Genomic DNA, 24,111 nt, shown 5'->3' with positions numbered 1-24,111 from the left:
CACAAACTGATTATCCAAGCTTGCTTGCGTACTCGCGCTCTCTCTCGCACTTAAAGGCACAACAGTCAATTAGTTAACATCTTTGACAAGACAACAAGCATTAGAATGGAAGTTAATTAGCTTTCCAAAAAGATTTCTTTCAATAATTGACAATCACCCAAAGGTAGGATGAAGTACAATGGTAAATTGAACATCTTAAATCATGTAGATGAAAGCTCAAAAGGAATACACTGCTTTTCTACCTGTTATGTTGATAGCAGGTAGAAAAGCATGATCTCTTATAGTTTTTATCTTCAAAATAATGAATGACATGCAATAGGCATTACACGAGTGTACAATAATGAATGTCCTCAGAAGAGACCCCTAGATCAATGCAAAGACCTCTAGAACAAAAACAAGAGGCTAATACCTTTCTGATCAAAGGATCACAGACCATAATTGAGAAGGAGGATGCAAGAGAAGAGGGAAGGGCTTGTTTGCACAGGAAACGTATACTGGTATAATATGCAAAGTGAGCATGCTTATAAGCATCCACACAGATTTCTACCTGTAGAGCTGTACTGATATAATTCTTTAATTACCTTAGTATCTGCCTGTGGACAAGCTCTCAGTGTTTTCTGTTTTTAGTTATAGGGTTTGAGGTTTTTTGTTTTCTTTCAGTCATATCAAAACCTAAAAATGTTCTTGTTTTAATTTTTTTTTTTAAAATCTCATTTTTTTAAATAAAAAGAAAAGTCCTATATTGAAATGAATGCTGTCTATGAAAACATTAATTTGGGGGGAAAAGCCGAAAAAGTTACCAAAAAAAATTACTGTGAAAAATGCTGACCACCTGTAAAACCAAAAAGAAAAACAAACTATGCTCTCCCATTGGAAGCGCTCTACACTAGTAGATGAAATCTTCTACTTTGATTTCTTAGTCCTCGGCTTAAAATCTCCAAGCGAAAAAGGATCAAGTAGACTGTGGAAGCTAAATATTCAAGTAAGACTGAGCAGCTAAAACTAAAGCTGTAACATTACATGACTGAACTCCAATAGCCATTTTATAAAGTCATGTTCCTAACCCCCTCTTAAGCATAAAAAAGGCTTCATGCTTATAAACAGTTCAAACTAGTGATTCTGTGGTCCTTCTAAGGCTGATGCAGGTGCCACATATTAGCACTGTTAGGTGTGCAAACATGATTCACAAGGTTAACCCAGATTCCAAACAGGGATCCACAGTCTCGAAAATATTCTGACCTCTTGCAGTCTCTCCAAGTACTTTGCAAAAGAAAAATTTTTCTATTATTTTTCCATAGTCAAAAAACAAATGAAAACTAATAGCTGGCATTTTCCAAGGGGTGCCTTGAATCTAAAAACACCAAGAACCACCGGTTTAAGTTCACGAGTAATATTAATGGTCCTATTTTCAGTTAGACACTTTACATGTGTAAAATCTGCCATGTACATGAGAGTTTGTAGGATCAGAGCCAGATTTTGCATTTTAAAAAAAACTCTCCTCAGTATTGTCCAACTGTGCCTTTGGAAGTGCTAATAATGTGAAAATTTTCCATGGTAACAAAAAACCTACTCAACCTAGCACAAAGCAAAGTGCTATAAACAACCCATAATTTGTTTAGAAAGAAAGAGCTCATCTTTTTTAATAACAGTACTTGCTACAGGGAAATAAAATTGTTTTTATGAAGTTATTTTTAAAAAAATTGCCAAAATTATTTTATATCATAGTATATCATTAAAACCACCCTTTTATATAAGTAGCTATTACAGTCAAAAGCTTACAACTGAAAGGTGTTACTGCACCAAATATCTGTGTTCTTTGAAAAATATATATAATTAAAATAAGTTTACCTTTAGAGCATGGCAGGACGTGCACCATATTTCAGCCTAAACTAATCTAGAAAACCTGGCCACCTCAGAATGGCTAAGGTAAAAATAATTATTGTCAAGATGTCAACAGTGAGCTTGGCTCTCTACAAGACAATCTCTCTGCCAAGAAGCCTGCCCTCTAAGGCCACGTCCAGATGAACGCAGACGTTTGTTTCCCCGGGGACAAGTAGCAGCAGCACTGTGTGTCACTGCTATGTGTACCCAAGAAACACCTGTGCCACGCATGCTCTGGCACACAGCAGGTTACCCCAGGTGGGGTAAGGGAGGCTGAGGCCAGCAACTGTGCTGGCCCCAGCAGCCCTACCTGGGGTTCTCATGGAGCTACAGCTGCAGCAGGAAGCCTAGCCAGCAGCCAGTGTGGCTCCAGCTGGCTAGGCTCCAGTTTTGGGCGGTACATGCTGCCGCCATATGAGCCACCCCACCTTTTTTCAGTGTGGGTTTTTTTGCATGGGTTCTCCATGCAAGGTAGCAGCATGAGGAACACCTGCATATGCGCTGCAGCACCACATACCACACGTCTGTGCTCATCTGTACACAACCTAAAAAGGCAGATGCACAACACATTTGAACATCTAAATGCCAAGTGTTAACTTAGGGTTATGTCCTCCAAGGAAAAAGAAGGAAGTGGGAACCCAATTAACCTAATTTAAAAATTAACCAAATAGACAGCAGTATATGACATGAAGGATTCTGGTCTGCAGTTCACTATTGATATCTCATTTCCGTATAACACTGCACCATTACTGCAGACTGTTCTCCACTGCATATGTTCCTAGGTGACTTGTGACTTCCCATAGCATTTAACTAAAGGACAGGTTGTCAACAACAACAAAGTTCAGCATTGTGAATGTTTCTTAGTTGCCTTGTCTTAAAAGTTAGGGTTCAAATAGTTTCATAGCCAGGTTTTGAATTTCATATCTCACTAAGGTTAACAGAAAAGTTCCCTACTGCAATCCAGTTGAATTCAGTTTCCTGTAAGGCTAAGGTAACAGGACAAAAGTACACTGAGAAGGCTATTTTCAAAACCAAAAGAAAGAAAATGTTTTCAAATGAAAATCTTAGGCTCTGTCTGTAGTCTGTAAAATCTAAGACTGAGGCATCAATCAAGTCTCACATCTTTGCTTAAAGCCTGATGGCCTTTAAGATAAAAATGCCCTTAAAAAAAACTGTGCAATATAATACAAGCTTAAAGATCTCCAGGACACTTCTCAAAACCTTATGTATAGTCAGCTGCAGATAGCAATGGTAAATGAAGACCAAACATATTATGACTACAGTAACACTGGGTCTTATCAGAATTGCCCAGACTTCTACATCAAAACTGTATATATACTGCTTACACAGTAAAAGGAGTTAAGTCAAGGTCCCCCCTACCCCCACAATATGCTCGCTCTAAAAACTGATAAAAAAAGTCACCCAAAAGTTCGTTTCCAGAAAGCAATTCAAATCATTGTATGCTTTCTTCATAACAAGCCCATATTTTACATATCTTTCAGGATAAACAACAAAAAAGTCTGATAAGAAACCTCTGGTGTACTACCACCACATTATATTTTGAACCTAACTAATCAATCCCTTTTTATTCTTCATGTTGGCTCTGTAGCTCCAAAACAACATTTTTAATTTTGGTCTTTTCTTTGCTAAAATCTCTTTACATTGAATTTGAGCTGTTCCTTCCCTCCACACTGTGTGTATTAGAGACACACAGCATCAAGAATCTCCTCTCTACCAGAAAAAGACCCAAATGACAATATTTCCACTGCTCAGGTATCCAGAAACAACCTTTGTTCTACAGTCCTCTCATCAAACATGCAAGCGTCAGAGTAAAACCGACTGGCGCTGCACAAATCACTTTGCTGTTTAAAGTGGCCAGAGGAAATACTTAATATTTTGGAAACATGGGGCATAATCTTGTGATGGATTGCCCGACCAGAAGGTATTCAACTACCTCTCATGAAGATTTATCCTATTCTACAAGAAAGACAGGAAAAAATTAGACACTTCTGTGCTGCTCTGTGAAACCTCACCCAGAGCTCCAAAAGCAGAAGCAGTATCAGGCCAGGAACAGTTCCCAAGAAAATGCTGTCCCAATACTGTATATCATCTGCCGTGAAAACTTCCACATACCACACCAACCTCCATTAAGCAAGGTTCCTGCCCTCCCCAGTCAGAGAGAGACTTGCAGACTCTCACACTTAGCAGATTTACACATATTGTTTAAAAAAAAAAAATCTTCTAAATGCAACAATAATACAAGAGCCACACACAGCACATTCCAGACTACACTAGAGCAGTGGTTCTCAAACTTTTTTCTACCAGGACCCATTTGTAAACATCAGTGGACAGTCCCGACCCGGTGCCCCTCACTCCCAACCTGCTGCATCCCACCCCCAGGCCGCAGCCCCCTGGTGTGTGGGACATGGGGGTAGAGAGGAAGCAGCCCCTTGCAGGCTGGAACTCTGCCAGTCTGCAAGGAAAAAGCCACGGTTTCCCACATTTTTCTCCTTTAAAGGAGAAGCCATTTTTAACGTTTGTTTGCAACCCTTTTGATATATTCTTGCGAGCCACGGGATGAGAAATGCTGCACTAGAGGATCCTCTCCATTTAGCAACACCTCATTGCAAAATGAAAAAAAAAAAAAAACTTTCTATACTGCTGTTTACATAATTCTAGTGGCGGTGATGTAGCCACAATGCTCCAGAAAATATGTGAGAAGCAAGAGTCGTTTGGTAGTATCTTTTATTGGGCCAACTGTATTATTGGGAGAGATGGTAGATAAGCTTGAAGCAACAAAATACCCTTTCCTCAGGGAGAGACAAGCAGTTAGTTGTGTTAGTCCAAAGTTATACAAAAGGTAGGGCAGGATGACACCTTAGGGTGTAGACAGGTGCAATTCTTAGAACTTTCTAAATACACTGTAAACCCCACACCACTTAGGAATGGTTTATACTTCCTGGAACGTTTCATAAACGCCTGGAAAAATCAAGTACTGTTTTGAGCCAGTCCTCCATGAACCGGTTCAATTTTGTGTGGACACAGCATTCCATGCTTAGTGTCTGGTCGGTCCCATACACATCATGAACTGCATCGCTTGTCACCTCTCCAAACCTATAAAGGGCATCGAGGTATTCTAGGATGCAGCCAGGACCCTACTGCCCAGAGATCTATTGCCTACAGAGATGACAAGCTACAGGGTGGGCAAGGGGAAAGTTTAGATGTTTCCCCATCCTGCTAGGGACCTTGAGCAGGGATCCCAGGCTCATTTGGAGTTGGGGGTAGCTATCTGCTGAGGAAGGCTGTGTGCTTGTGGTTTCCAGAGTCAGAATTCTGCTTTTTTGCCTGCACCCAGCCCCTGGGCACCACAAACAGAGTCATGAAGCCCCCTGAACACATAACCCCTCCACTCACACCCCTAAGTGAGCACCCCCAGCTCAAAGTCTATGGCAGGGAAACGAAATGACAAAATGCTTTCCAGCAAAGAAAAAAAGCTCTTTGGGGGCCACACAGCTGTCCCCAATCCAACCCCCCACCAGAGGACCTGAATACCCATCCACTTATACCACCTGCCCCAAATGATCTTGGTACTCCCCAACCCAGGGGCCACAGCACAGAGGTGACATCGACAAAATGCTTTCCAGTGAAGGCTATAAAAACAAAACAGCAGAGTTGGGGGGAGGGAGGGGGCACAGAGCACCCAGCAGGGAGCCCACACAAGCCTCCCCACTCACATGCCCACCCACCCTCAAACCACATAGATTTTGTTTAAGTGTACCAATGTTCTTTAATAAAATCAATCAATCAATCTTTTCTTAACTCAATGTTTTTGAGAAGGGGAGCAGAAAATTGCAATTGCCAGCAATGACGTCTTCATAGTTTTTTTTCTTTGTTTCATATTTTTTTTTTTTTTTTTTTTTTTTTTTTTTTTTTTTTTTATTAAAAGGGGCTGGAAGGCACCTTACAGATCATCAGGTCCAGCCCCCCTGCACTTGGGCAGGAAAGACTGCTGGGATCAGATAACCCCAGCAGGATGGGCATCAAGACACTTTTTGAAGAACATCAGGGTGGGTGACTGTACCACCTCTGAGGGAAGTTCCAAATGCTCAGTACTCAACTTGTAAATAAGTTATTTTCTTATGTCTAGTCTGAAGTGATCTTCAGTCAGCTTGTGCCCATTATTTCTAGTCCTCCGCTGGGGGGCCTTGGTGAATAGTTGCTCTCCCAGGCCCCGGTGTACTACTCTGGTGTACTTCAGAGTCTTCTCTTCTCCAGGCCAAACAGTTCCAGGTCTTTCAGCCTCTCCTCATATGACCTGGTTTCTAGGTCTGTAACCATGCACATGGCCCTCCTTTGCACTTCAGGAAGGATGTGGAGAAGCTTGAGAGAGTCCAGTGTCCAGAACTGGATGCAGTACTCCAGCTGTGGTCTCACCAGGGCTGAGTAGAGCGGGAGGATAACATCTTTAGCCTTGCTCAAGATGCCTCAGTAGATCAACGCCAGTGTTTGATTAGCTTTGCCAGCTACAGCATCGCATTGGTGGTTCATATTCATTTCGTTGTCTATCACAACACTCAGGTCTCATTCAGCTGTGGTACTGGCTGGTGTGGCACTGCTGAGCCTGTAAGTGTATTGTGGATTATTTCTCCCCAAATGGAGCACTTTGCATTTCTCTGTATTAAATGACATCAGGTTGAGGTCTGCCCACCTCTCAAGCGTGTCTAGGTCAGCCTGTAATGCCAGCCTGTCCTGGACCATGACCATGCTCCCCCATCGTTTGGTGTCACTGACAAACTTTGTCAGCTCACATTTAATACCCGAATCCAAATAGTTGATGAATGTGTTTCATAGTTTGTAGGGTCAGAAGGGACCTGAGCAGATCATCAAGTCCAACCCCCTGCCATGGCAGGAAAAAGTACTGGGGTCAAATGGCCCCAGCAAGGTGTTTGTCTAACCTCCTCTTAAAGACCCCTGGGTAGGAGCCAGCACCACGTCTCTTGGAAGTTGGTTCCAAGTCCTAGCCGCCCTGACTGTGAAGTAGTGCCTCCTGATGTCTAGTCTGAATCTACCCTCTGTCAGCTTGTGACTGTTATTTCTAGTCACTCCTGGGGAACAGGAACTCCCCCCATGCCTGCTGGTCCCCTCTGACTAGTTTGTAACAGGCCACTAGATTCCCTCCTCAGCCTTCTCTTGTGGAGGCTGAACAGGTTCAGGTCCCTTAGCTTCTCCTTGTAGGGCCTGCCCTGCTGCCCCCTGATCATGCGAGTGGCCCTCCTCTGAACCCTCTCAATGCTATCCACATCCCTCCTGAAGTGCGGTGCCCAGAACTGGACACAGTACTCCAACTGCGGCCTGACCAGTGCCGCGTAGAGGGGGGGGATCACCTCTTTGGACCTGCCTGAGATGCATCTGTGGATGCATGACAAGGTGTGGTTGGCCTTCCTGACCACGTCCCCACATTGTCGGCCCATGTTCATTTTGGCATCAATAACTATTCCAAGATCCTTTTCTGCCTCTGCACTGATGAGAAGGCAGTTCCCCAGCCTGTAGGTATGCTGCTGGTTCTTCCTCCTCAGGTACAGCACCTTGCACTTGTCAGTGTTGAAACCCATCCTGTTCTCATCTGCCCACCCCTGTAACCTGTCTAGGTCCAATTGCAGCCTATTCCTCCCTTCTAGCGTGCCCACTTCCCCCCACATTTTAGTGTCATCAGCAAATTTGAACAGGGTGCTTTTTACCCCCTCGTCCAAGTCACTGATGAAGATGTTGAACAGTGTGGGTCCGAGGACCGAGCCCTGGGGGACCCCACTGCCCACATCCCTCCAGGTCGAAAATGACCCGTCCACCACCACTCTCTGGGTGCGGCCCTCCAGCCAGTTAGCGACCTGTTTGACTGTGTAGGTGTCGACGCCACAGTTCCCTAGTTTTTTTAATGAGAATGGGGTGAGAGACAGTGTTGAAGGCCTTCATGTTGAAAAGCACGGGTCTGAGTACTGAGCCCTGAGATCATCACTGGTGACCTCCCGCCATGACACAGTCCCACCTATCAGAACCCTCTGGGTCCTACCACGGAGACAGTTTCCTAGCCACTGGACTGTAAAGTAGTTGGGGCCACATTGTTCCAATTTAACCATGAAGATATCATGGGAGACCAGGTCAAAGGCCTTTTGGAAATCCAAGTATATGACATCAACCTCATCTCCCCTATTCAGGTGGTGGGTTACCTGATTGTAGGAGAGGAGGTTGGTCTGGCATGACCTGCTCATAATGAAGCCATGTTCAGAATACTACTTTGTTAGCCAGTCAGTAATGGATTCTGATAATTTTTCCAGGATTTTACTTGGGCCTTCTTTAACTCTTCTGGGACCTCTCCCAGGCGTCACGAATCTTCAAATAACCTAGCCATAGGTTGCACGATGACATTGGCCAGTTCTGTTAGCATTCTCAGGTGTAGTTTATCTGGTCCAACTGACTTGTCGATAATTAGTCTTTGTAAGTGCTCCCCCACAAGATCTATGCCAACTATGGGAGGGTGGTCGCCCCCACCATGATCATCCGCATTCTGTCAAGCAGGCTAACAGCCTTGGATTGGTGGAAAACCAACGTGAAGAATTCATTCAGGAATTCGGTTTTGTCCTGAGTGTCCGTTATCAGCTGTCCCTTTTCAGTCATCAGGGGCCTGTGCTTTCCTTGTTTTTTCCTACTCCCTACAAATCTAAAGGAGGACTTTTTGTTGTCCTTGATCTTGATTGCCAGTTTGTATTCTGTATGTGCTTTAGCTATCCTGATCATCTCCCTACAGGTGTGAGCTATTTCTGTGTACTCCTCTTTGGCAGCTGTTCCTGACTTCCATTCCTTGTAGGCTTCTTGTTTTGATTTCAGGAGGTCCATGACTTGCCTATTGAGCCAAGGGGGTCTCCCAGTCTTTTTTCTGCTTTTCTTACAATAGGGGATGGACTTCCTTTGAGGTTTTGGATTGCTTCCTTGAGGAAGGACCACTCCCCTTCCCTTGTCAGACCATGGTCCCTCAGGGCCTTGCCAACCAATCTTCTGAGCTTGTGGAAGTCAGCTTTCCTAAAATCAAGGATTTCTACCCTACTTGCCGATTTCCCTGACTTACGGTCTTCCTCTTCTTGATTTTCAACCAATCTGCATCTTCCGCCCCCTCTAGGGGAATCCTGGGGGAAAAAAAAACAAACTGTGGGCACTGACCCCTGGAAGCCATGGTCTGGCTACTCTAATACCCCCTAGTGGCATCTTGCCTGCAGTAAAATTCCTAAAAAGTAACAATCCTACGTACACTGCTAAGCGTTCTATGTTCAAACATCCTGTCCAGGGACATTTGTGAACAGGTTTCCAATCCGTGACATTCTTGGAATGGTTTCAGTGTTATGTCTGTTGCCCCCTAAGGTGCCACCCTACCTTGCCTTCTTCCTCAGGCCTAGGAAAGAAACAGGCACCACCTAAGCTAAATATTAGGTAGAACAATTACTTTTGTTTAGCTCTGTCATGTAAAGGATAAAGGTCACTTTAAAAAGGAGAAGAGAATAGTAAACTGGCCTGGGAACAAAAATTCCTAACTTCACTGGACACTAAAAACTATAGACTAAACACAGACAATGGTTTTATGGCTCATTAAGCTTTACCTGCTCCCTCACTAACCTCTCTGTATGACACAGGTAATAACAACCTTCTTCCCTTTTTTGTAATTAGATTAATCTATTACAGTTGTTCTTTATTTGGTCTGTAGATACTTCTGTTAAGTTCCATTCACTCCAGAGGTTTATTTCCCTCTTCCCCCTTTTAAGTGATTTAATTAACATTTAATTAATTAACAGTGGGCTCCTCTACACACAAGACACTTAGACGCTTATGGAGATGACCAACTAGTTCTATAGTAAATGTCTCAATGTCTACACATGCGACCCTATTAGGCCAGAGTAAACTAAAAAAATTAAAAGTACTACCCTGCTGTGGAGTGTTTTGGTACACAGCAAGACAAATGTAGACGCTGACCCAGCTGGCTGGGGCATGAGGGTGCTTCAATGTCGGGACTGCCTGACAAGCAGCCCCACAATGAAGCACCCTCATGTCCCAGCCAGCCCCTCCACAGCATGTTAAACCAAACAACAGCAGCCCCAGGCTGACAGGCTGACTTCCGGGGTCCCTTACCACCAAAGGCTGCTCCGACCTGGCTCAATGTGCTGTCGTCCCAGGCACATGCTCAAATGATGCACCCAGGAGTAATAAGTGCCAAAGTTTATTACTTCACATTAACTGAACGTGTAGCGCACCCAGTTACACAAAAATAATTGCGCTATTGGATATTTAGTTTCTGCTTCTTTCCCAGACCCAAGAGAAGGGTATTTTTTTGCCGAAAAGCCCATCTATCATCCCTCCCAACACAAAAAAAAAAACAAAACTTGCTTCCGGAATAATTTTTCAAAACTCACAGCTAAAGCCATTGTGGAAAAGATTCAAAATATAAAAAGCAGCGCCTCCCCCCCCAAACAAAACCCAAGGAGACAAATTATTTTAGAACACTTGAAAAATACATTGAATAGCAGGCAGAAAGCCTGCTAAACCCATCAATACTACTATGCCTTAAGTTGCTAGAAAGAGAACCACAGAAGGTCCTTTGTGGCATTTCTCAGCATTCACAGCTAAGGTTAGTTATTCACCAGAAATTTAATAATTTGCCTTACAAGTACCTAGACATCATAAATCTGTGCTCATGATATATGTTTCGCTGTTTCTTTGAGACTAGAACTCCTTTGGCATTCACGCCATTGGTCACAACAATGGGAGTTAAGTACAACACTGTTTATAGTCTGAATAGCAAAATAATGAGCTAATGTTTATATCCCTGTTAGATGAGCTGGAACATTTCCATCATATAAGTGAGCTGACACAGGGTAACATTTCCTACAGTAATTTATAAAATTCCAGCCTCTGCTGAGTGTTGGCTTTTCACACCATAAGATTAGAAATACTGACTAGATGGCTTATCTCCCTTTGAAAAACAAAACAAAAAAAAATGATGGATGCTAAAAGGAAGCTGAATACATAACAAGTTCTGGCTCAGCAGAGCCCTAATAACTGCTAAAAGACCCGCATTACAAAAGTGGAAACCCATAATGTGACTAGCATCCGCAGACAGGAGCACAGGCAAGGCAAGCATGGCAACCAGGTAAAGAATGTGTGTACTGTAATAAAAGTGCCCCAGGTAAATAGCTCAGTGATTTTGGATGCTTTCCTGACGTATCCCAGTAATTTTAGCAAGTGCATGGCATACCTCTTGCCTCCCCTCCACCTTTTTTCTTCGTTCATACTCTTTAAAAATGTTCTGTAATTTTTTTCTCTAGTTTTGCCATCTTACCTCTCCCTTTCCCTAGCCTATTATTCCTCCTTTCAATATCTCTGCATCTCAGATAGGAAAAAAACAGAATGACACTTAACGTTAGCTGGATTTTTATAAGCCAATATTGTTGGTATGTAAAACATGCAATAAAAACAACAGACCTCAGATGAACCATTCATATCATTCATCACTACATGTAAATATGGCAAGGTTATAAGTGAGTAATATTATGAGAAGTGTTTGTATAATTTGTTATGTGTCTTTACATTCATAACCGTAATAATAGAAAAAATACCAAATAAAAGACTGAGGGCAAACAGATAATAAAATATATCCAAATATGATATAGTTTCTAATTTCTTCCAAACAAAACTTGCCATGGATGAAGGTGAATATAACAATGTAACAAGGAGCCAATTTTTCTCAAAACTGTAATGATATTTTCAGATACCTATATAAGACAATGCCGTATGATTATCAACTCCTCCTCCACTTGTCAGCTTGGACTAGATTTCAGGGGTGTGACATTAATACAGATTGAAGGCAATGGCAATCTTTCCATTACTGCTGCCAGGCTTTGGCTTGGTTTTGAGATATTCACATCTTTTTTGCACAAGATGACAGTAAACAAAAACCAAAACCAAGATAGGTAGGCCAGAAAAGGCTGCTTCTGGCATTCATGGGCTTCCTCTTGTAAATGAACAAAACAAACTCTGACCTCAAGTTTTACACAGCTAAGAAACACTAGATCTTCATCACAGCTTGCTTTAAAAAAGTAGTTACTTATACTTTAAGGCTGAGGACACTCTAGTCTAAATTTTAAAATGAAAACAAGTAAACAAAAAACTATATTACAGTTCAACTGAAAGTGTGATTTTGCAGCTGGATTTATTGTTCCACACCAAAATGTAACATAATATACTAAGCAATCTCGGGTCACAAACACGAAGACTTTAAGGAAACGCTACTGCAGGTGTTGCAAAATGCTCTGTTAAAAGTTATTCCACGTGTGCCTTGGAATCAGCATTACACCAAGCACAAGGTATACTTCACATCAGGGTTGGGTCTTTCACAGTAGGAGATTTCAGTTTTTCCTGAGGTCTAAACTCGAAGTCCATACCACTAACTAAAGCTCTAATGGTTCATATCATAAGAGTTAAATCCAGTAACCATGACAATTTCGGATGGAGATAACTAAATGCTGCCTCCCTAAAATTCTCATATACATAACAAATACATGCAGAGTTCATAGTGCTTAGGGTCGGAAGGGACCTAAACAGACCATCAGGTCTGACCCTCTACCCCAGGCAGGAACGAGTGCTGGGGTCATAACACCCCAGCCAAATATCTATCCAGCCTCCTCTTGAAAGCCCCAAGGTAGGAGAGAGCACAACCTCCCTTGAGAGTCCATTCCAGAGCCTGGCAGCCCTAACTGTAAAGTAATGTCTCCTGATGTCCAGCCTGAGCCTTCTCTCTAACAATTTGTGGTCATTATTCCCAGTTACCCGACATGGTGCCCGGGGGAACAGGGCCTCCCCCAATTCCGCCTCTCTTTGTAGGGCCTGCCCCGCTGCCCCTTGACCATGTGAGTAGCCTTCCTCTGGACCCTCTCAATGCTAGCCACATCTCTCTTGAAGTGTGGTGCCCAGAACTGGATGCAGTACTCCAATGCTGCATAGAGGGGAAGGATCCACCTCCCTGGACCTGCCTGCAATGCATCTGTAGATGCACAACAAGGTGCAGTTAGCTTTACTAACCACTTCCTTGCATTGGCGGCTCATGTTCATCCTGGAGTCAACAATGACTCCAAGATCCCTTTCTGCCACCGTGTTGACAAAAAGGGTGTTCCCCAGCCTATAGGTGTGTTGTTGGTTCCTTCTCCCTAGATGCAACACCTTGCACTTGTCTGCGTTGAATTCCATTCTATTCTTATCCGCCCACCTCTGTAACCGGTCTAGATCTAGCTGGATTCCGTCCCTCCCCTCCAGCGTACCCACCTCACCCCACAACTTGGTGTCGTCAGCGAATTTGGACAGCATGCTTTCCAGACTCATATCCAAATCGCTGATAAAGATGTTGAACACTACAGGCCCCAGGACCAAGCCCTGGGGGACTCCACTTCCCACATCCCTCCAGGTCGAAAACAACCCGTCTACCACCACTCTCTGAGTGCAACCATCCAGCCAATTTGCCACCCATCTGACTGTGTAGGCATCAATGCTGCAGTCGCCTAGTTTTTTTTGTTTTGTTTTTTTATGAGAGTGGGGTAAGAAGCAGTGTCAAAGGACTTCTTGAAGTCAAGGTAGATGACATCCACCTCTACACCCGCATCCAAGGACTTGGTGACCTGGTCATAAAAGGTCACCAAGGGCCGGTCAGGCCAGTTCTTTGCTTTCTGTTGTCCTGGTCTTGAAGGCATCTACCTTATGCTCTAAGAAAGATGGTGTGTTCTGTATACGTATAATGGCAACAATCAGTTGAAGTTAATGAGAGCTCTGGATGATGGGTATCTATGCATAGAGATATCTACCCAAATCATAACTGCATGGATTGCACTGAAATCATGAAATCAGGCAGTCTCTATTAAATTCACAGGGAGGGGAAAAAGAAACCCTACTAAAAATAAAATGCTGGATACCCAGTAGGAGCCAGAAGTCCTCCCAGCCATGCAGCAACCATGGTGGGAGAAAATACTATTCGGAGGGAGGAGGGGTGACCCCTGCCCTTCCCTCCCACATGGCTGTTGCAGGGCCAGTGCACACTGGTGCTATATGCAGAGGTGCCGGAGGAGCATGAAGTGGGGGCACAGTGCTGTGGGGTATGACGGTGGCACTGCAGGACAGTGGCACCAGCTGCCTCAAAATTAGTTTGGAGGGGCTAAGCCCCATTAGCCCCAGCCTTCTACCCCCTATGCCGTGCAGCCCACCTGGGGAAAGAGGGCTACTAGCACGAGGTAATCAGGAACGATAGCTGCTATCCCTGCCCCTCACCACTGATTGGCTGCCTGTCCTGTGGTCCCACCCTTCCCCACAAATAAGCAGTAAAGGGCAGGACCCACATGCCAGACATCCCTCTCAGCCAATCAATGGTGAGGTGCAGGGTTGGATGCTAGACAGCCTTCTCTAGCATTCAGTGGTGGGGGGCAGAACCACTGGGGCTCCTAAACCAGAAGCCTGATGTCCCCAGTCACAATAAGCCCTCGAAAATGGCAGCTGGCCCCATGATCTGCCTGGGAAATTGGCCAGCCACCTCCTCAAGTTGGACAGACCCCTATCTACAAAGAACTGGGCTCACAGCAACTGATATATGGACCAGACAAATTCATGGATGATAGATCCACTAATACCTATGAAACTGAAGTTAGGGAGGTGTCCCCTCACATCTCTAAACCAACAATGACTCCCTCTATATACCCTATCACAGGGGTCAGCAACCCCCTGCACATGTGCCAGAGCATAGCATATGAAGGTATTTTGCTTGGCATGTGTGCCTTGGGGCAGATGGAGGGGGAGCTGTGAGGGGCCCAATCCTTGCTGTGGCAACACAGCCCCAGCCCCTTCCCCCACTGTCCACCCTCAGGCACAAGCATACCCACCACTTGCAAGGAGCTGGGACAGGGCTCTACGGACCCCGGTGCAGCTCCTTGCAGTCTCCCTGGCACCTGCTGTGGGCATCCCAGGCACCATGTTGGGCATCAGAGGCTTCCCAGAGCCCAGCCCAGCTGTGATAGGCAGCCAGGAGGCTACAAGGGGCTGTACTGGGGTCCATGGAGCCCCAGCCTGGCTCGTTGCTGGCAGCAGGTGCATATGCATCTTGGGGTTGACAGCAGGGAAGGGGCCTGGGCTGCACTGCCACAAAGATCAGGCCCCTCATGGCTCCCCCACTGTCCACCCCTGGCATTCCAACATCTTACAAGCTGAGCTTGTGTGTGTTTTTGGCACTCTGCCAAACACACTGCTGATCCCTGCTAACATATTAATTCCTGCTACCGCTGGAGACAAGATAATAAGCTAAATCAGTGGTTTTCAACCTGTGGTCCATGGACCCCTGGGGATCCACAGACTGTGTCAGACTATGACTACAATCAATCAAAAGTATGTGACTGCCCACACTTATAATTCAAAGGGGTCTGCACCTCCATTCAAAATTTCCAAAGGGGTCCGCAAATGAAAAAAGGCTGAAAATGACTGGGCTAGATGGACCATTGGTATCACCCACTATGGCACTTCTTAAGGTCTTATGATCAAATTCATGCTGAAACCAATGGAACGTTACCTACTATTGACAGGGACTTGTGTGGCAGATCCATAGCTTACAAATTATATTACAATTATATACAGTTATGATTTCTAGATCAAAAATCAACAATTTTAACTTTTTTTGCTTGAAATGCAAGCTCAATTAATAGAAATTGCACTCTTGAAATATTTTCACAGACACACAAGCACAAATTTATATAGAAACACAAAGCAATGCTTCAATACTATGTAAGACATGGTTAGAGACTTATGTACATTTTAAAATAAAATGGGGAAAATGTTCTTTATTGAGCAGGGGTAGAAAATGACTAGATGCTTTTCAAAAAGTGATGTGTATAATACACATCCAGCATTCCCTCAAGAATGTTTAACTCATTAGAACCATTATAAACTGGAAACAAGAATCTCATCATTTTAACTGGGATAAAGTAACATTTTGCAAAGAAAGCCTTATTGCTCTCTGATGAGAAACAGTTTGGGAAGCTACCTGATGTACTAGTACACTTAACAGTTGGTATCTCCAAGGTTCTATAATTTAGCAGTGAGCAAGGTTAAGATATAAAGAGAATGTCTAATTTTTATTGTAGAATCCTGCTCATCAGGTTCCCTTCCTCATTATAGATCTCCAAAACGCACCCCCCACCAATGAATCCAGCGTTACATAGCAGAGCGTACACAAAACAAATACAGTTTATACCCAGTGTCCTAGTTTATAAGCCCAGGGGCAAGGGGACTTTCTTCATGTGATTTTTCTGCGACTTATTGTTGATATTGTTTTTCTAAGGAAGTATTTCTAGTATGAGTGGATGCTAGGTTTCTGAAAGCAGAAGAGGTAACCAGTATTACCAAGAGGTCAGATTACATAAACAAGAGGAAGTTCCAGCTGTTCGTTAATTAAAATATTTGGAATAGGGTACTCCGTAATGGTTGCTTAGGTTTTACAATGGTTTCACAAAATCGTCCTTTCCCTCTTGCTTAGATTATTGAATGTACCATTTCCCTCAATTTACAGAACTGTTTATTTACTACCATTCCAAACACATGTACACCTACTGTTAAAAGCCTCCAAACCCAAACAATATTATCACCACATCCATGTAGGAAAGCATAACCCTACAAAACAGAAGGGGGATTAGCAGGCAGTCAGAGAGATTCTCCATACTGCACAATCTCAAGGATGAGGCAATAAATCTAGGTAAAGGAGAATGATGCATGGTAATGAAGTATAATAAAAGGACACACCACAAATAAAGAAAATCAAGCTGCCAGGATCAAGCAACTGGAATGAGGGAACTCAATTCACAAAGATGTGCTGCTCTATCATACACATCAGCAACCATGAGACTTTCATTTGCTTTCTGACTTGCAGGGTAGCAGGGCACTCCATCTTGTGAGCAGCCTGGTTCTTTACAAGAGCTGAAGGAGCAAATAATATTGGTCTAATTTGGACCTCATAACAGAGTGTGTCATATCAAAGAGCCTGAAGATGAGGTGTGAAGAATTAGGAAAAGAAGATGAACCAACAAGGCAGTCTTTAAACAAGATAAGCAGATTGTAGGCACAAACAAGGATAAATTAATGCCCTCCAGGGCATTCTTATCTATGCAAGAAAGTTGCATGGGTTTAATTACATGGGCAAAAAGACCCCAGTGTGGACATTTATTTCAACTCCAACGTGGTTTATATCGGCTTAGTTTAAACCAGGGGTAGCCAACCTGCAGCACGAGTGCTACTGTTGTATTGCAGTAGCTATATTTGCTGTAATTGCTTTATATTGCTATTTTTATAATGAATCTTGTTATGATTTATTTTTCATAATATTTTTATCAGTCATTATGATTCTGCATCAAATATTAAATAACCATGGAATTAACCATTTACCTTAAATTCCCTATTGCATAGCATAAATATATGTGACCTGTTGGTCCCATGATTTTAGAACTAAAATTTAGTATAAGAGAAACGTTTATGTAAGGTCTGTGGTATGTCTGGCATGTTTGAAAAGAGATAATGAAAGAATTAGCGAGGTATGTAAGTGACAATGTGAAGGAAGACAGTCCTCTCACAGCAGGTGAAAATAGGCTTCTGTGGTTTAACAGTTAAAGGTTGTAGCAATGTCGAGTCAACAGTTAAGGAGTACTAAATACTAAAGTCATGCCTTCACCCTAACAGCTGAAGACTACAAGCAACAACCCCCACCGAAGACTGCAAACCACAAAGCCAGAAGATCACACCCTACCAATCCCAGACTGCCAATGAGACAAGGAGGATGACCTTTGCATCTGACTCAGCAGAATCCATAGGCTTGTATGGACAGCTATCGCTATAAAGAATGAACACAAAGAAAAGGCTTTGGGTCTGTCCACCTGAAAGAAGGAGTTTTGGGCGCATCCAGCAAGACCTGGCTCCATTCCTTGTGGTCAATCTGTGCTTGTTTTTTTTGTATGAATGAATGAGTGAATGAGTATGTATGTGAATAAGTAAAGCAGATCCCACGTGCCAACTAGGATTTGAAGGAAGAGGAAAAGAAGGCAGCTCCTTACCATCCTGTCCCCCTCAAACAACAGGGATATTGGTATGTGGCGCACACAGTCATCATCTATTAAAAAGGCATACCACAGGTATTTCCAGAAATTGGAAAGAGAAAATAACTTCCATAGTCACTATATAGAATTCTTTGAGAAGTTTTTACAGTTAAGAGTTCTCAAATTATCACTATTATGCTCTGTCAAAAAAAAAGTCAGGTACACCAATTGGTACTCCGTGTAGAAAAGGGCATTCAGTCCCCATGCTAACTCTGAAGTGCAAGTCAGCAGTCCTGAAGTGTTTTGTCAGGGTTGCGTTCAAATTGTGGCAGCTCACTTCTGCAGCATATCTGTTACGTGGAACAATGATCTGTGCTTTGATTGTTATTAATAAGACATTTATCCCTCTCCCCTGCTTCCTTACCCTCACCCTAAATTTAATTTACATAAAGGTTTAAAATAAGATGCAGGAGGGAAAGCGAGAGAGAGTTTTCATTGGCATTCTCCCATCCCATTGGTATTTTCCATTCTTTGAAAGCAGCTCCCCTCCTAAAACATCACACTTTTTTATTTTTTACTAATGAAGTTACTGGTACAAAAGAAAGAAAACAAAAAACCCCACAAAACAAAAGTCTCTGGATCATGAGACAATGTTTACTATATGTAGCTACTGTGTTTACAAAACCCAAATCTCCTACCTCACAAAAAACAACAACAACAACATGGGATGGTGTAAAATATAATGCAACACAGAGCAATGGAGGGTGGGGGGAGGAGGGGAGAGAGATAGAGCGCCCAGATAGCATCTCTTTGTTTAGTAAAAGATGAACACTAGGAGAGGCAGAACAAGATAATTTGGACACAAGATACTTGTGAAAGTATAACTATCACTAGTTAGGGCCAAGACACCAAATGAGCTTTAGTTAAAGCACCCCCACCACCGTTTTTCAGCATGGGGATGCAGATATACGTGACATTGGAGTCTGCCGGAGTGCAGTAATTATCATGCTCCAGCAGATTCGATCAATTGTTCTGTGCTAGGAATGTTACTAGAGACCCCCTTGTAGTTATTGTTCTGCTCAATTCTCACCAAGGTGACCCAATACTTATCTTCTAGATCGTGGGAAGTCTGACTGCCAGAGGAAGAATGATCTTGTAGTTCAATTGTTAAGCTAAATCTCAGGAGACTCAGATTCAGTGCTGACTCTGACAGCCTGCCTGTGTACCCTGTAGGGATTCTGGTCCTCGTATGCAAAAGAAGCATAATACACATCTAGCCTGCCTACTATAAGAGAGCCTGGAGGGCCTAATATAAACCAATGCCTCATGGTGGTAGACACTAGCAAGAGTAAGAGCGTTCCAAAGAGACAGACCAGGAGTACATGGAACGGAAAAGATACCTAGAGGTAATGTGAATTGTTGTATGACCTTGGACAAGGTAGTGCCACAAACAGAACTTAAGTGGTCTGAATTCCAGTGCAATGCCCCATCCCCTGGACTACGCTGCCTTTCATTAGATCTTACTCAGGATCACCATGGAATTCAAATTAAATACATGTCAGTGTTGTGCTGACAACAACTCTTAGCATGGCAGTTTCACCTTGTTTGAGTGTTAACTGGTGTTTGCTTCCCAAGCAGGCTGAAATATTAACTTAAGACAGGGGTGTCAAACTCATTTGGCTGTGTGGGCCTGATGTGGATCAGTGGGCCAGTTTGTAAGACAGACGGGGACCACACCCCCCATGCAGTGCCCACAGCACCAAGTCCAGCCTACGAACAGCATGCACCAGCCCTAGTACTCTCTGTGCACATGGCATGCGAACTAACAGTGCATGGTCTGGACCCAGTACTACAGCAGCCCAGAGGGTAGGTCTGGGGTGCTGCATGCAGACCCCACCCTGGACCCCCTGTGCCACGTGTAGCGTGCATCCTGTGATAGCCTTACGTGCCCCTGAACCCTGGGACTGAAACACTGCATGTGGTATACAGGGCTGGACTAACTGTGTGTGCTGCACTTAGCACAGGGGGTCAGTCCAAGACATGCGCTGTACATGGTGCCCCACCACACTGGCCCTTCTCACTGCTTCCAGCATAACCTGATCTGGATCAGCCCCAGAGCCAGAGCCCAGGGCCCCATCAGTGGGGTGCTGCATGCAGAGTGCACTTCAGACCAGTCTCCTGTGCTACACGCAGGGTCACAAGCTCATAGGCTCATCTTTGAACTTCACTTCATAAATCTACTGGATACAAAAAATCATGGATCAGATATAGAAACAGGATTTATGACATTATAACCTGCCTAACATCTGACTCCCCAGGTAAACCCTCCACTTTTTACCAGCTATTCTGATTCCTTCCCCCTCACCCCCACCCTCATCTTTTGACTACAACTACTTTCATTTCCCCCTCCCTTCCACCACCTGTTTCTCACCTACTGACCACCTCAATTTACATTTTAACTGACTGGCTTTCTTGCAAATGTACTGGCCTCTGGCTGCTTTACCACTCCATCCAGGAAGAGCACAGACCATCTGCAGATGCTTCCTCAGCCTGTTGGAGGGTGTTTGTGCCCAAAAGCTTGCTAAGAAGAATTTTTCCAACTGTTTGAGGTGGTCTAATAAAAGATATCGGATTTACCCAAATAACCTTGTCAGCCTATGTCCTTAGACCAACACGGCTACACCCTACACCTCAGGTAACCTCTACATTTTACCAGCTACATTCTATCACCAGACCAACATTCCCCCTTTCCCCCACCCCACCTACCTGTCTCTCACCTATTGTCTCCCATGGCCTCTGATCCTCACTGCCATGCATTTGCATTGTCACAGACTTGTGTTTTGCATGTTGGCTTCTATTCCATCCAGGAAAACGCAGAACAGCAGCAGACTCTCCCTATGCCTGACAAAAGGTGTTTGTACCCAAAAGCTTGCAAAGAACAAATTTTCCAACTATTTAGTTGGTCTAATAAAAGATATCACGTTTATCCACAGAACTTTGTCTGCCTAACCATATTCTCATATTTTTCAAAGCTGGCTGAGTGAGTTTTAATACTCTTTTTCCTTTGCTGCTTGTCATGGATGGCTATACAATAGCTATAGTGTTACAAAGATAAGGGGCAAGTCCTTAGCAACTCATTTTTATTCTTAAAACCCGTAAGCCATGGCCCCAAGATGATAAACATGCTTGGAAAAAAAACAGAGCATTAGCACTATACATATTAGAGAAGTCTGAATATTTATAAACAAATGTTAAAAACCAACATAGAACAGTTTCACTGCTGAAGGTATAAGGGCAATAGTCTCCCAAGTTTACCAACTGTCCCCCTGAGGTAAAGTACTACTGAATCTGTGTCCAGGAATCTAAAATGTTAAGACCTGTATGTTATTGCAGTTAAGTTGTTGCACCTATATCCAGTTAGCCTTACACAGGAGCAAGCCACTTGGAGGTCAGATTTACTGCAAATTGCTAATATCAGATTCAGAGCAATTTAATTAGGTTCACCATGATATAGATGTTAATTATGGTACAGAGCTAACTGGTATGGCAGGGTTAACTCCATTACTTGGAAGCAGCAGAGAGGACATCAAATCATTATTCAAATGCCAAGAAGAAATATGCTTGGAAATCTAGGTCCCCTGAGGCTCTGCTGGATTTATAACACACTAGATTATAATTTTAAAAATGTAAAAAACAGATCCAACATAGAAGGCGAAGTCCACAGTTGCATTTCTATCAGGATTGAAATAAAAATTACAAACTTACCGAGAAAAATAACCCTGTCTCCGCTCCTTCTTCTCTTCCTTAGTCTCCATGGTATACAGTAAAATGTGCAAGGTGAGTAGTTGGGTGTTTTGCTCTTTTTCAGTGCCTCATATCCAAGTACACCCTGTATTTATCACTGAAGAAAATAAAGAGGAAACATATCAATTAAAATGTCAAAGTCTGCAAGCGTTTAGAGTGCAGAGGTAACCTACCTAGTCGCATGACAGATGTGAGTAAACTTTAACCACTGAAAGCACATCATGTGACACAGATCTATTACAACCACAAACAAAAAACAATGAGTAGGTTTGAGCAAGTCTCTGCAGAAAAATTATAACAGATATTTAACAGAGAAGGAACAGCAGAGGGAATTTGTACAGTTTCACATGAAAAGAAGTAATAGCTTTTACAGCAGCATACAGCAGGAGATTAATTCAAAGACCTCTTACACTGATTTTCAACAGCTTATGAAGATTTTACCTTTCAAAAATGTATTAAAAACCCCTCTTTTTCCCCCCAGTACCTGCAAATACTGTAGTACAGACCTTGTTCTTGAAAATGGAAACCAAAGATTTCCTTTTCCCAATATTACTTTTCCATACTGATTACTTGCTACTTCCTTACCTTTCATGAACATCTACAGAAGATTGCTAAAAAAAAAATGAAAGCACAAGCTAACCTTGTAAATAAACTGGCCAGAACGACATGGGGAGCAAATGCAACCACACTTCAAATGGCTACTCTAGCACTTGTTTCCTCTGCAGCAGAATATTATTGCTCTCCAGTATTGAACAAAAGTGTGCATGCAAAAATCGTTGATACACAGTTAAAAGCTGCTATGCAGATTATATCAGGAACGCTAAAAAGTATGCCATTGGCATGGCTTCCAGTCCTAGGGAATACTGCTCCCCCACAGCTCTGCCGCAACACCACATGCATGAGGGAATACCATAAGGCCATAGGTAACCCAAACCTCCCACTCAACAAAGACATCATCATGCCACCACCAGATAGGCTCAAATCTAGAAAACCCTTCTGGAAATATGCCAAGAAGCTCTATGATGATAACAAGCGCACTGGAGAACAATGGAGGGAAGCCTGGGCAAATACCAACCTGCCACAGAAATACGTCATCAGTGACCCTACAATCCTATAGCCAGGATTTGACTTACTGAGAAAGATCTGATCCTCCCTGAATCGCATCCAGACACTTCATGGAAAATGTGGACATCTACTCCATAAATGGAGAATCAGAGAGAGCCTGGGTTACAACTGTGGTGCGATTTTTCAGACAGTGCAACACATTATGAACGATTGCCCAATTATATCATTTAAATGGCCATCTGAAAATCAATCCATGCAGCTACCCCTGAAGCAGTCACATGGTTATCAAATGCAGATATTAATCTATGAATGTTATAATCCTAAAATGTCAAATGAAAGAAAGTGACTACTATAGGAAGCTGTGTTGTCATTCATGACTGAAAAGGAAGAGCCAAATATTGAGACCATAATATACTGGCAGAGTAGGTAAAACAGGTAGTAAAACCCCAAAATACTCATTTTGAGTAGGGGTTGATAGCATATACTTAGACTTCAGGAAGGCCTTCGATACGGTATCCCACACCATACTGAACAAGTTAAGAGGCTTTGACTTGAATGACTACACAGGCTGGTGGGTGGCGAATTGGCTAGAGGGTCACACCCAGAGAGTCGTGGTGGATGGGTCGGTCTCGACCTGGAAGGGTGTGGGCAGTGGGGTCCCACAGGGCTCAGTCCTTGGACCGATACCCTTCAATAACTTCATCAGTGACTTGGACGAGGGAGTGAAGTGTACTCTGTCCAAGTTTGCGGATGACACAAAACTGTGGGGAGAAGTGGACACGCCGGAGGGCAGGGAACAGCTACAAGCAGACCTGGACAGGTTGGACATAGGGCGGAAAACAACAGAATGCAGTTCAACAAGGAGAAATGCAAAGTGCTGCACCTAGGGAGGAAAAATGTCCAGCATACGTACTGCCTAGGAAATGACCTGCTTGGTGGCATGGAAGCGGAAAGGGATCTTGGAGTCGTAGCGGACTCCAAGATGAACATGAGTCGGCAGTGTGACGAAGCCATCAGAAAAGCTAATGGCACTTTATCGTGCATCAGGAGATGCATGACGAACAGATCCAAGGAAGTGATACTTCCCCTCTATCGGGCGCTGTTCAGACCGCAGTTGGAATACTGCGTGCAGTTTTGGACGATACACTTCAAGAGGGATGCGGACAACCTGGAGAGGGTCCAGAGAAGGGCCACTCGTATGGTTAAGGGCTTGCAG

At 43.5% G+C, this 24,111-nt stretch overlaps 1 protein-coding gene across 2 annotated transcripts in view; it reads right to left on the bottom strand.

The window, feature by feature from the left end:
* Positions 1-24,111, bottom strand: part of NCOA7 (nuclear receptor coactivator 7) — a 123,013-nt gene that overhangs the window by 94,017 nt on the left and 4,885 nt on the right. The window contains exon 3 of one of the 2 annotated variants that reach the window (XM_025209004.1): positions 21,792-22,064. In XM_025209004.1, coding sequence (XP_025064789.1) covers positions 21,792-21,841 — 50 coding nt within the window. In that variant the 5' untranslated portion in view covers positions 21,842-22,064. The remainder of the gene's footprint in view (positions 1-21,791; positions 22,065-24,111) is intronic. The other variant, XM_006027722.3, reaches the window with a different exon arrangement.

Source organism: Alligator sinensis, unplaced genomic scaffold (genome assembly GCF_000455745.1).
Source record: "Alligator sinensis unplaced genomic scaffold, ASM45574v1 scaffold257_1, whole genome shotgun sequence".
NCBI classification, from domain to species: Eukaryota; Metazoa; Chordata; order Crocodylia; family Alligatoridae; genus Alligator; species Alligator sinensis.
Note: the sequence above shows the minus strand (reverse complement) of the source record. Positions and strands in the feature narration are given on the sequence as shown.